Raw genomic sequence first — 14731 nt, 5'->3', positions numbered from 1 at the left:
CAGTGATCTATACAGGAAGTTTGTGTAATGCACGATGGTGATTTTAATCCCAATCCCAAATGAGACTGGGAGTCCCTCAACCCCTTCCAGATTAGTTTTTATCTCAGCCGTTGTGCAGCGAAGGCAGGCCGTCCAGGTCTCTCTGGAGAGGTTCCCTGCAGGGCCTCAGGGATTACTCAAGGGAGGGTGTTACTGAAGATGGGGTCCGGGGCCACGTCATCGCCTTCTTCTTATATTGCAGGGTGCGTAGATGGGGAAGAAGGGACACAGCTGGCGGGTCCGGCCGTCCTAGTCGCCGCCGGCGGAGCAAAACTAAGAGGGTACCCACCGCGACCCGCCCGCAGTCCCCGCCCCCTGCGCCGCGCGCGCCTTATGTAAGCTCCCGAGGCCCCGCCCCCGCCAGGCCCCGCCCCTGCCGGCTCCGGCTCCGGCTCCGGCTCCGCGGGCGGAGGGGGCTGAGAGAAGCTGCAGCTGCAACTTCGTGTGGGGCCGCTGAGCCTGGGCTCAGCCGGGAACGGAGCCGCCGTCACCGCGGAGCCGCCGCCACCGCGGAGCCGTCGCTTCCCGGGCCGGGGCTTCAGCCCAGCCGGCTCAGCCATGGCAGCCGCTGCCGCCGCCGCGGTGAATCTGACCCCTGCGCTCTCCGCTCGTCGCTGAGCGGCCGTTGACCAGCCGCCCTCCCGCCGGTGCTGCCGCGGCCCAGGCTCCGCACAAGTTTCCGCCGCCGAAGAAGCAGGAGACGTCGGCGGAGGAGAACGGACGTGGGGAGTCGGGCGGCCCCAGCCCACCGGCCCTCCCGCCCGCGATGTGGGGACGCTTCCTGGCCCCGGAGGCCGGCGGCCGAGACAGCCCGGGCGGAGCCCGCAGCTTCCCAGCGGGTGAGTAACGGGACAGCCCCCTGGCTGGGGTGGGGGTCGCGGCCGACCGCTGCGCTTCGGGACCTCGCCGCCGCCGCCGCCTCCCTCCCCGGCCTGGCTTCCCCTGGCCGTCTCCCCGACGTTGCCGCGCGCCCGCCGCCCGCCGCCCGTCCTTCTTGCTGCCGACACCCCGACCCCAAGGGCTGACATCTGGCGGGCCGCGTTCCCGGCCCTGTCCGCCCACATCGCGGCCCTCCAGCCCCAACTTGAAGATCTCCTGGGCCTCTTCGGGTTGGGCTTTGTTGTTCAACCTCCTCCCTTTCCCTTGTGGGGTGTGTGGCGGCCGTGGATAACGGGGCTCACGGGGACCCGGGCGGGAAGGTCGCTGCGACCGTGCAGCGGCGGCGGCGGCGACTTGGGGCTCCCACGCCTGCAGCCTCTGCTTTAGGGCGCGTTTGGGGCGGGAGGAGGCTGCTGGTGATGCGGTCGCTGCAGATCACCCCCGATGGGACTTCTGCTCCGCACTGAAAGCTGGTCACCTCCCCGCAGCCCTCTCTGGAGTCAGGGTAATGACACGTTCTGCTAGAGCCAATCGATCTTTGAGCAATGAGGGTGTTAACTCATTTGCAGTCCTTTTGCCCCTCCCTTTCCCCTGCAAGGAAATTTTGGGGTTTGCCGCCTTGGGTGTACGAAGGGAGCTGCTTGTGTAGGACAGCCATTTCATGCCAGCATCACTCAGAAGTTGTGTAGGAGCCACCAAATTAAGATAAATCTTACCCTAATTTGGGATAAAAAGAAGGTAGGGTAGTGTTTGACAAGTTGTCTGAAGTTGACAGTTCTTCCAGGAACTTTAATCTTAATTGAATTTTGAACCCCTTTGAGAAGCTGAAAGTTATATGGACCCTTTATGCAGAAAAGAAATCCATATGTACATACATACATTTTTCTAGGTGGTTCTAGTACTCCTATTAAGTAAATTTGTTTCATAAATGTTTGAGTTCAACTTATGTAACTGATATTTTTGTATACATTTTTCAAAGCTATTTGCAAAATAAAAAAGCAGAAGCAGCATTTGGAAGTGTTATTTTCTTTTTTTTTGCTAGTACTATTTTCTGCTCTTTAAAATGTATCTGATACAAACTCAGAAGATTGCTAATTAAAATGTCAAAAAATGCAATTTTATGACAAATAGAACTTGTATATATACATTTAAGGTGCACAACTTGATGTTTTGATATGTATACATTGTGAAATGATCTTCACAATCTAACAAGTGAACATTTTCATCACCTCAGATTTTTTTGTTTGTTTTTGTTTTTTGGTGTGTGGTAAGAACACTTAAGATCTACCCTCTTAGCAAATTTCAAGCATATGATAGAGTATTTTTGACTGTAGTCACCATACTGTATATTATCTAGAGATATATAAATTAAAAACCCAGGATTAGATTTGAAATCATCTTGTTAAATTTGGTCATGCAACACTCTTAGAAACAATAGTAAAAAAATTTAGGTAATTATTTTTCTCTAAAATACATAGTATTTGTCCTAAGAAGAGGAGACAGCAGTTGAGAGGTTTTTGATGCTTATTGAATATTTACAAATCCTGAAATCAAAGTAACTTACGCGTTAGAAGACATTTATTTATTCCTAATAGGCTAGAGGGAGTGGTTTAAACGATCTCTTCATGTCAAAAGCCATCTGTCATGTCTTTGTAACTTAACTTCTTAAAGTTTATTTGTAATAATAACATGTTTGGAGTATAGTATCATCCATGCATTGTATCAATTTTTCCATTTTTATATCTATGAGAGTGAAAACATTATAGTCTTAGAAGTTAAGTAACTGAAGCCTTGAGATTCTATTGCAGTCTCTAAAGCTTTGCTATGGTGAAGAATATAATGGAAGAAGATACTTTATAAATACTGTACTACCCAAGTTTAAGGAATTTGGACAGTACTTCTTCACAAAGCGTATATTTTATCTGAGCTTTGATAGTGATAAATTGTTGGTAAGTCAGGACACGCCTTTCCAATAAAAATTTTAAGCTCTATGCTGATAATTGATTACTTTTATAGTAATAGTGATGACATTATTTATATTTATTCTCTTCTTGCACAAATATTTAAACTTATTTTTTATTGGTTTTAAAAATGTTATACATTAGATGAAAAGCTTTGAGTGGTTTCTTTAGCAAATGAGCAGATGGTTAAGGTCAGGATAACGACCTCTGAATTAATTACTGTAGAGATTTTTTTCTTTTCTGAGAATTTGAAGAAAATTTATATTTTTGAAATATTGACCAGTACATCTTTTGACTGACTAGAATGATTTTAGAGTTTTTCTGAAAACAAAGGGAACCAATCTTGTGATTGAATTTGTCAGCAATCATTTGGTCTTGAGGGCCAGTGTGAAGATAGGGATAAATAATTTCTGGTATTTAAAAGAGTTTATCTTAATATGTGGGTTAATTCTAGCTGTCCTAAAATGGTTTGTTTATACAAATATGTAACTAGACTAAAGGGAAACCCAAAGGTATTATATAGAACCAGTGTTCTAAAAAACTGAAGGAAACTTTCTTTTTAAAGTAATGGCGGTAAAATAAATAGAAATAATAACATGCGGTTTGGAAAATACTGATCTTTTGACCTTTGCTTTAGGATTTAACTTTGCTGGCTTTAGCAACATCTTTTCAGCTTTATAGAGTAACTGTGTTTATAGGAAAATAAGATGAATATTTTCTTATATTTCTGTACAAACACCTCCCCCCGTTTTTTCTATTGGCTTGACAAGTGTGGTTAGAAAGCTAATTTTAAATAGAGCATGTGGTATGTCTTTATGCATTTGGTTAATTGTTTGAGAATACCCTATTATTAAAAATGTATAATAGTTTTAAAGTTGGACAAAGGATGGATGTATTTCCTTCAGGTATTAAAAATCTAGTATGATATAGTGTATTTTGATTACTTATACCTAGCTATATTGAATTTTTATAAATCATACCTTAAAAATATTAACATATTCAACTTTAAAACATTTGGAGGTATGATATGCCAGTTTAACGTGTGCTAAAAATAAAATATTATAGAAAACACTTACATGATCTGAAGAAATGTCACTCACTTGTGCAGTTGAGCCTTTAAATCTGCCTCTTCCTAGTTGATGCATTGCCACAATGTATTTAGTGATGTCATAATGATAGTGGTAGTAATTGGTATGATTACATTAAATACTAAAGTTTCCGCTTGTGGTTCTGAATTAGATGGACCTAAAAGTACTCTGGTAACAATGAAACATAATGCTTTTGCCTGAATTCAACTGGACATGTTCTTTTATAATAGCCATTAGGAGGGGTGTGAGGGGTTAATCTCAACTTTGGTGATGACTTTTGTGAAATGAACTTGATTAGTAATTGAAGCTTTAGCACTTCTTGGCTTGATTGAAGCTGGTAAGTTAATTTGAGCTCAGGCAATAAATGGTGAGTTGACAACCTCTTTGTCATGTTGTGAATATTTCTGTATGTTGAGAACAGATAGGCTTTACAGAGTCATGATTTTTCTGACTGGATGAAATGTGTTATATATTTATTCTGAGAAAAAGATGAAGATGTGAAGACTCCTAGATACTATTTTATTGAGTGATAGCTTCATCCTTTCCCTCAAATTGTGGATTAAAAAAAATGAAGAATGTTGTCCTCTAGGTAATTTCTAAAGCTACTGATTATTATGACTTATATATATATTTAATCCTCACCCAAGGAAATTTTTCCATTGACCTTTTTTTTTTTTTATTTTTTATTTGATAGAGCGGAAGGGGGAGAGAGAGAGAAACATCAATGTGAGAGAGACACATCAATTAGCTGCTTCCCACACGATCCCAACTGGGGCTGAGGATCGGACCTGCAACTCAGGTACATGCCCTTGACCAGGAATCAAACAAACCCTCGACCCTTTGATCCTTTGGGCCCATGCTCTAACTGCTGAGCCAAACTAGCCAGGGCAGGATATTTATATTTTACACTGGCAAAATAATATTCTAAGAAGTGGAATTTATTGTATAAGGTTATTCATTTTAAGAATGGGAATGCTCAACATAAAAAGAACATCAAATTGCTCTTTATACTAATATTTTACTTGTAGTTTCTATTTTTCTTTAATTAAAAAAATCCATGTTGTTACCCAGCATAGTGCTTGGCACATAAGCACATGGTAAGCACTTTGTGAGTGGTAGGCATGTACTGGATTCTGAGGATAAATCGTTAAACAAGAAAGATTAGATTCTAGGTCTAAGGGACCTTACATTCTAGTGGAGATAAACAGTCTATAAGAAAACTAGCAACTTTTGTTAGTGTTAAGTACTACAAAGAAAAGAAAACAGGATGAGATGGGAGAGGATAAGTAGAAAAACTTGCTTTGGGTAGGCTGGTCAGAGAAGGCCACTCTGAGGAAATTAACACTTCACTGAGACCTGAATGATAAAATGATGAGGGAGGAGTGTTCAGGCAGAGGGGTACAGAAACAGTTCCACGGGAGAAATGAGTTTAGGGAGTTTGAGGAATGTCACAGGCAGAGAGTCTGGAGCACGGTGAGCAGAGATGTAAGGTGAGGGAGGCCTGATAATGGAAAGCATTGTATTAAGTGTGGATTCTGTTCTACATGGCGGGAGACTAGCTGTGAAAGGGCAGGGGAGATGACTTTGTTTTTTCACTCAGCATACATTGAGTGCCTACTGTGAGACAGACATTGTTTTATGTCCTGGGGGAATGAAGCAGACATCCTTATTCTCCTAGCTTTTTTTTGTGGGAGTAGAAATTTTGGAGGGATGGAGGAAAGAATAGCAGTAGAGAAGCAGGTTAATAGGTCATTGCAGTAATTAGGTGGGAGATGATGGCTTGGTTTAGAGTTATTAGACTGGATCTTGAGAGAAGAGAATGGGTTTAGAATATACTTGAGAAATAAAGCTGACAGAATTTACTGATAGTTTAGAGGTGGCAAATGAGGGAAAGGAGAGTCAAAGATGGTATCTTAGTTTTGCCTTCAGTAATTATAATGGCTGTTGGTGTGATTTCCTGTGGTGGAGAAGAATGTGAGGAAAATAAGTGGAATCAAGAGTTCTATTTTGGCCATGTGAGGTTTGAGGTGCTTTTATAGAAGTTCATGTGAGAATTGAGTAGGAAGTTAGGTACATAAGTCTGGAGCTCAGTAGGGAGATGGGAGAGGTGGAGGTAGGGATTTTGAGAGTTAGCTGTGCATATATGGCATTTAGAGGTGACTACATGGAGAGAGTATAGAGAAGACAGCAGAGGATCCAGCTGGTGTTGTCAGGTTGAAGAAGAGGAACCATCCAAAGAGACTGAGAAGGAGCAGCCAGTGAGATGAGTAAAACAGGAGTTCAGTATTCCAGAAGAGTGGAGATGATGAAGGAAGAGTGATCACCAAAGTCTTGTGCTTCCAAGAGGCCATCCCGATGTCAGAAAAGAATGGGTTAATGCCACTGGCCAGTTTCAGTGAGACTCATAAAAATTTAAAACTGGCAGAGATTAGAGATTCTCTAATTTACTCAGCTCACTTTATTGTGTAGAGATTGATGTATAAGTGCTCAATAAATGTTTGAATTGCTTTCCCCTTACCATTTCTCAAGCTAGGGTGACCAAATGTCTGGGTTTACTTGGAACATTCAGCTTTAAAACTAGGGTAAGTGCCTCCTGGATGCCTTGCACTGAACAGTGACTGAGCCTTGACTAGAGGACTCTGCCCGCGGCATCTGAACTAGTGTAAGTTTTCCTTCCCGTCAGAATAGAATTTCTCAATCAGGGACCAGAGTTCAGTATTTAGTTTTATTTTATGCTATGGCATGAAAATCTGCCTCTAAATAGTACAGGTTTCCCCTGCTATCTGAAAGAAGAGCATTCCTATGAAATCTTTGTAAGCCAAAATGGCATAAAGCAAAGATGTAATTACCTTTTATTTATACAGAAAATTTTGTGTGTCCCCAAACCCCCCCAAATAACCTACCAAATAATTCCAGATAAAACATAAAACAACATTAACATGTGGTAAAAGCTGTGCCACACTCCCTATTCAGGGTGTATAATGGCTCTCTGCAATGCAGAAATTCTTTTATTGAAAATAGGTACAGATACTCCTCAACTTAAGGGGTTATGTCCCAATAAAGCCATCATGAATTGAAACTATTTTAAGTTGAATATGCATTTAATACACCTAAACTACTGAACATCATAGCTTAGACTAACCTAAAAATCATCCAACACAAGGCCTATTTTATAACAAAGTGTTGAATATCTTATGTAATTTTTATGTTATTGCTTTAGCACCATTGCAAAGTCAGCATTGTAGTCGAACCATTGTAAATTGGGGACTGTATGTACTAATGCAGGATTTTGTAAAAGCAAAGTGGCATAAAGAAAACTTTCGAAAAGTGGGGATACCTGCAACTCTATGACTATTTTTGCTTTTTTTTTTTTTTTTTTTTTTTGGTGACAAATTGTTTTAGGACTTCATTAGGTAGTGCTACTAATTTAAGTAGATAAGATTTCAAATTAAAAAAATTTTTTTTTTCTTTATTGATTTTGAGAGAGAGAGGAAGTGAGAGGGAGAGAGTTATAGAAACATCGATGAGAGAGAACATTGGCCACCTCCTGCATGCCCTGCACTGGGGATCAGGCCCACCATCTGGGCATGTGTCCTGACTGGGAATTGAACTGGAAACCTCTTGGTGCATGGGTCGATCGATGCTCAACCACTGAGCCACACCGGCTGGACAGATTTCAAATTTAAAGAGAATGAATTTAACATCAGGAGCTTTGTTTTATGCCCTCTTAACATAGATGTCTAGTAAATAAATTTGATTGTTTTATTGCTGCTACTTTTCAGTACTGAAGTTTATAGTTCTGAAATGAACTGTAGTTTTTATTTATCTTTTTGGAAGAGAATGGGATGAAAGATTTGGACTACATTTCATGTGAAGTTTAAAGTTTTCTATGAGGTGGTTACATTTCTTGTATAGGCAGTGATTATGGGTTTATTAACCATTACTGCCTTGCCATGACATTACTGAAGCTTTTCTGAAGTCTTTTCATTAACATTGAGTATTCTACCTCATTTTATTGTACTGAAAAATTTGACTGGAATTTACATTCCTTAATATTGGGGAGATATTTGTAAGTTTACTCAACTTATTTTGAAGTTTTGTTTTACAATACTCCAACATAAGTTGACATTTAACTATACTACTCTTTGTCCCCAGGTACAAAAATTAACTCAAAATGTATCAAAGATCTAAATATATAAGACCTGAAACAATAAATTACATAGAAGAATAACATAGGTACTAAACGTATGGACCTTGGTCTTACAGAGGATTTTATTAATTTGACCCCAAAGGCAGAGGAAGTAAAAGCAAAAATAAATGAATGGATCTGTATCAAACTATAAAGCTTCTCACAGAAAAAGAAACTACAAATAAAATAAAAAGGCAACCAACTGAATGGGAGAAGATATTTGCAAACAACTCTGACAAGGGGTTAATATCTATAAATATGAAGAACTCCTATAGCTCAACAACAAACAATCCAATTAAAAATGGGCATAGGATCTCAATAGACAGTTATCCCAAGAAGACATACAAATCGCCAACAGATATATGAAAAGATGTTCAACTTCACTAACTTAGGAAAATGCAAATCAAAACTACAATGAGATACCACCTCACACCTGTTAGCAAGGCTGTTATCAATAAGACAAGTAATAACAAGTGTTGGAGAGGTTGTGGAGGAAAAGGAACCCTCATTCACTACTGATGGGAATATAAACTGGTACAGCCACTATGGAAAACAGTATGGAGTTTTCTCAAAAAAGTTAAGAATAGTTACCATATGACCCAGCAACCCCTCTTCTGGGTATCTACCTGAGAAATTTGAAGATGTTTGTTTGCAAAGATATATGCATCCCTGTGTTCATTGTAGCATTATTCATAGTGACCAAGACATGGAAACAACTGAAGTAATCTTTAATAGATGATTGAATAAAGAAGATGTGGTACGTATATACGATGGAACACTACTCAGCCATCAGAAAAGATGAAATACTGCCATTTGCGACAACATGGATGGACCTTGAGAGTATTGCACTAAGTGAAATAAGTCATACAAAATCAAGAACCATTATGATTTCACTCATGTGGGATAAAAAACTGAAAGCAACAAATAAGACAAAAATTCATAGATACCATAACAATATGGTGGTTATCAGAGGGAAGGGGGGTAGAGAGGGTAGTAAGGGTAAACAGAGTCAAATATATGATGATGGAAGAAGATTTGACTTTGGGTGGTGGGCACACAATGCAGTGTACAGATGATGTATGATAGAATTGTGCACTTGAAACTTATGTAATTTTATTAACCAATGTCACCCCAATGAATTCAATAAAAAACTAAAATTTTGTTTTAATTTTGGCCTTTAAATGTATTCTGTACAGCACTTAGGTCCCTAAGTATCAAAAAATAAACAGTTGAGGAATAATTAGTCTATTCTGTTTCCTTTGCAGGTCAATAGCTACCTAAATACAAGTAGCATGTATTAGGTCTAACAACTTTTTTATTTGGGAAAATTTATGTTAATTCTTTCCTGGATACTGATAATCCTTAGTTTTAGCATAATTTGCTACCATGTAGAATATTTTTCTATTAGTTGATATTATTAAATATTTATATTTAAAAACAAAGGTAAACCCCTCTGGTTTACCACTTGCTATACTCCCTCACACTTTTAGTGGTTTTATTAAAGATGTGTTATTAGTTTTTACCATACCTTATTTTTCTAGTTTATAAACAGAAACAAAGGCTATAAAAGACTGAATTAAATATGTGGTCCTTACTGCACTTAGCTACCAAAATATTTTAGAATATAGCCTTTCATGTTAACAGAAGATAGGGATCTTTGGCCGGTCACACACTGAAATCAAAAAGCATGTAATTTTTTCATTGAAGGAGATGGTCTTATCTGTGTTGGTTGCTACCCAACCTTCTTGAATTCCTTGCTTTATATAATGACTACTTGGTGAATATTTTTTGGGTTGAATTAATACTTTTACAATGAAAAGTGAACCACTTATTTATCCATCTGATTATTGTTCTTAATTGAGGTAATTCATACCTCAGCCTAAACCAATCTAATTTAAAGCTCTTCCTTGTTATACAGCAGTGGTTCTCAACCTTCCTAATGCCACAACCCTTTAATACAGTTCCTCATGTTGTGTTGACCCCCCAACCATAAAATTATTTTCGTTGCTACTTTATAACTGTAATTTTGCTACTGTTATGTCTTAGACGACCCCTGTGAAAGAGTCATTCGACCCCCAAAGGGAAGGGGTTGCGACCCACAGGTTGAGAAACGCTGCCATACAGGAATCCAAAACAGGATATTCAGAATCGCTTGTGAGGAATATAGTTTTATACCTTTTATGGTAATGTTTTTAAAATTAATTACAGTAGTTAATGAATGGACTTCCAGATTTTTTTTTAAATTTAGAAAGCAAAGAATACTAGCTGTTAATTACTTAGAATTCAATTTAAATCCTTAAATGCAAGAAAGCCAATTCCAGTTTGAGGTGTAATTGATATATAACATTGTATTAAAGGTGTACAGTATAGTGAATTGATATATGTATATGTTGTAAAATAATTACCACAATAAATTAGTTAACATGCATCATCAGACATAGTTATAATTTTTTTTCTCATGGTGAGAACTTTTAGGATTTACTCTCAGCAACTTCAAGTATGCACTGCAGTATTATTATTAACTATAGTCACCATGGTGTAAATTAACCCCCAAAACTTACTTATTTTTAAACTAGATGTTTGTACTTTTTGACCACCTTTGCCTGTTTTCTCCCAACCCCTGTCCTTGTCAACCACCAGTCTGTTCTCTGTTTTCATGAGTTGTTGTTTTTTTTAGATTTCACATTTATATGTGCTCATATGGTGTTTGTTTGTCTCTGTCTGGCATAGTTAACATAGCTTAATGCCCTCAAGGTCCCATCCATATTGTCACAAATGTCAGGATTTTCTTCTTTTTTATGGCTGAATAATATTCCACACTTTCTTTATCCCTTCATCTGTTGATGGACACTTAGGTTGTTTCCCTGTCTTGGCTGTTGTAAATAATGCATAAAAACATGTGGGTGCTATATCTCTTTGAGATAGTGATTTTGTTATATATATCCCAAAGTGGAGATTGCTGCATCATAAGGTAGTTCTATTTTTAGTTTTTCTTTTTTTTTTAATTCTCACCTGAGGATATTCAGATAGAATGGGAGGGAGAGAAGGGGGAAGAGAGAGAGGGAGAGAGAGAGAAACACACCATGTGAAAGAGACGCATCGATTGGTTGCCTCCTGCACAGGCTGGGGACAGAACCGCAACCAAGGTATGTGCCCTTGACCATAATCAACCCATGACTCTTTGGTCTGCAGGCCGCCACTGAGCCAAATCGGCCAGGGTTATTTTTAGTCTCTTAAGGAACCTCCATGCTGTTTTCCATAGTGGCTCTACTTGTTTACATTACCACCAATAGTGTGCAAGGATTTTCTTGTCTCTTTATCCTTGCCAGTACTTGATATTACTTTTTGATAACAACCATTCTGACAGGTGTGAGGTGATATCTCATTTTGTTTTTGATTTGCATTGCCCTAATGCTTAGTGATGTTGAACACTTTTTCATGTACCTGATGACCACCTGTATGTTTTTGAAAAAAATATCTACTCAGAACTTCTGCCCATTTTTAAATCAGATTGTTTCTTTTGCTGGTGAGTGTGAGTTCCTTATATTTTGGGGGTATTAATCCCTTATCAGATATATGATTCACAGATATTTTCTCCCATTCTATAGGTTGTCTTTTCATTTTTTTGATGGTTTTATTTGCCGTGTAGAGCTTTTTAGTTTGATGTAGTCCTACCTGTTTATCTTTGTTTTTGTTGCCTTTGCTCTTAGTGTCAAATAAAAAAAAAATCATTGCCAAGACTGATGGCAAAGAGCTTCCTATATTTTTTTCTAGGAGTTTCTAAAGACCTGATGTTTAAGTCTTTAATCCATTTTGTGTTGATTTTTGTGTATGTTGTAAGATAGAGATCCAGTTTCATTCTTTTGCACGTGGCTGTCCAGTTTTCCCAACACCTTGGATTGAATAGACTCTCCTTTCCCAGTTGTATATTTTGGGCTCCTTTGTAGTAAATTAATGCGCTATTATGTATGGGTTTTTTTTCTGAGCCCTTTGTTTTGTTCCATCGATCTGTGTGTCTATTTTTATGCCTGAGACTTAAAAAATATCTTTATGTATTCATTTAATTATCACAACAACCCTATAAAATAGGAACATACTATATATTTTTTTTCTCCTTTTACATATGAAAAGAGTGAAGGCACAGATTTGTTGAGTTACTCAAGGTCTCATTGCTAACAAGTGGTGGTACAGAACTTGAGTCCAAGCAGCCTGATTTCACAGTCTACATTATTTCCACTAAAGCTATATTATGAACTTTATAATTTAGAAAATAAAACTGTCCTGGCCAGTTTTGCTCAGTGGTTAGAGTGTCGGCCCGCGGACCAATGAGTCACAGGTTCGATTCTGGCCAAGGGCTGGTACCTTAGTTGTGGTTCATCTCCAGCCTTGGTTGGGTTGTGTAGGAGGCAACCAGTTGATGTGGCTCTATCACATCGATGTTTCTCTCTATCTGTCCCCCCCCCCCCCACCATCTGATGATGGATGGAAAAATATCCTTGGGTGAAGAATAAAAAAATTAATTAATTAATTAAAACTATTGGAGTCACTTACCCTAGAGATAATCAGTACTGAAATGGAATGGAGCACTAGGGTAAAGAAAATAAATATCACTGTGTTAATTTCTTTCTGTTTTAGCTAGATATTCTCTAGGACAGGATTTTCGTGTGTGTGTGTGTGTGTGTGTGTGTGTGTGTGTGTGTGATTTTAAAATGTGTTTTAATATTTAATTTTTATTACTTCTTTTGGTTTTTTACCCTATTGGAGGTTGTTTTTCCATATTTATTAGGAATTTTGGCCACAAACTCCTCAAACCATTTATAATTATTAGTATATTTTTAGCTGCTTTGGAAAATATTTACTGATCTTTAAATAGATAATAGATACTTAAATGTACACTTAGCTCAAGGGATAGTTTAAAATTTCCTGGATTAAAATAAACAAACAACAACAAAAAAAACCTCCTTCTAAATGGAAAAATAATTTTTAGATCTAATTATAAGTCTTGTAAAAATTTATTTTATACCACAAACATTTATTTAGTACTCAATGGTAATAATGACTATATTTGTTGAGACCCTGCCTAACTGTGCAGCTCTGTGCTGGAGACTAAAAAAAAAGAAATGTTGTCTTTCGGTGTTCCCAGTTTATTTATGGAGACAACAGTCATTTACATGTGGGTTAATTTAATTTAGTAAGTGCTGTTACAGAATTTTGAATGATATATTGGGAGAGCACAAAGTAGTAGTTAATTCTGTATGGGGACTCTTAAAGAAGGTAGAGATGGGAAAGAGCTTGGAGTCACCGAAGAACCCAATCTGTTAGAGTGTTTGTAGGGGAGCTGGAATGGTGGGGAGGAGAAGGGGGTTGTGAAATACCAGAAAATGAAGCTTCCAGTTGATGAGGAACTTTGCCAAACTTCATGAGTTTTATTTTCATTTAATATTTAGTAAGGAACCCACAGACCCATGCAAGCAGGAGAATGACATAAATATATTTGATTTTAAGAAGATGATTCTGATAGTAGGGTAGAGACTGGCTGTGATGGAGTTACTCCAGCATGAGATGTTTGCAGCAGTCTAGCCAAAAGGTATGATCTGTGACGGGATGGGGAGGAAGGATCTAATTCAATTGGTATTCTTGAAATGGACTGAACAGTTTCAGAAATGGATTCGATGTATAGGTTAAGGAAAGGAGATTTTGTTTTTGTTTTTTTTGGTATTCCCTGGATTTATTCTTTTTAAAAAAGTTGTACATTAATTTCTATTGATGGTAGAATTGGGCAATTGAAGGTCACTGTTCTGAATTTTGTACTTGCTGTGTACTTGCTAACATTTCAGAAATGTTAAAATGTGAGATACGTGCATTTTATATGTCATGTAAGGGTTAATGTGCTTTGATATTTTCTGTTTTGTTCTGTTCTCTTATTTAAAAAGATTAGTCTCAATCTACTAAATGGGTGATAACCTGCATTTTGGAAAACACTGCAGTTTGTATTTATGATCTATAGTATACATCTTTTTATATAAAAGTGTAAATCTGCTTTGGCAGTGGTCTTTTAAAAATTTTATTTTGGCTTAGAGTTGTCATTAAAATATAACATTAGTTGTTATTCTAAATGTAGTTACAGGCATATTAACATACTGTAGAAGACTTGATATTGTAGCATTTTTGCTTCCAATTAAAAAAGAGAGCTTCAGAAAGGAAATAATTATAATAGGTTACTTCTTTTTTTTATGTAATCTTCTTATATTATCAATATGAATTTTAAAAATAAGTTATCCCTGGGTACTCAGTATTCTTTGTAAAAGAATTGAAATAGATATTAAAAAATGTAACATACTGTCTACCAAAGAGAAGTTGGAATGTATGCTGTCTTGGGATCTTTGATATTCTTACGGAAATGCTCCGTCTTTGTTCTAGAGAGAACTGATTTTACACAGTCATTCAATTGCTTTAATATGGTAGGCCCTAGGTAAGACTTTATTGTCAGACTTCACTAAACCTTATTTTAAGGTTTTTTAAAATGCATATTACAGACATAGAAATTAGGTAGTTCCCAATTCAGTAGCCTAGGC

The 14731-nt window shown here is 37.9% G+C and overlaps 1 protein-coding gene across 1 annotated transcript in view; it reads left to right on the top strand.

The window, feature by feature from the left end:
- The first annotated feature begins 767 nt into the window (after window positions 1-767).
- The window catches only part of CEP85L (centrosomal protein 85 like), a 110498-nt gene continuing 96534 nt past the window's right edge, over window positions 768-14731 (top strand). Inside the window, exon 1 of the mRNA XM_036248601.1 lies at window positions 768-878. Coding sequence (XP_036104494.1) covers window positions 806-878 — 73 coding nt within the window. The 5' untranslated portion in view covers window positions 768-805. The remainder of the gene's footprint in view (window positions 879-14731) is intronic.

This window comes from Molossus molossus, unplaced genomic scaffold, assembly GCF_014108415.1.
Source record: "Molossus molossus isolate mMolMol1 unplaced genomic scaffold, mMolMol1.p scaffold_m16_p_8, whole genome shotgun sequence".
NCBI lineage: Eukaryota > Metazoa > Chordata > Mammalia > Chiroptera > Molossidae > Molossus > Molossus molossus.
Note: the sequence above shows the minus strand (reverse complement) of the source record. Positions and strands in the feature narration are given on the sequence as shown.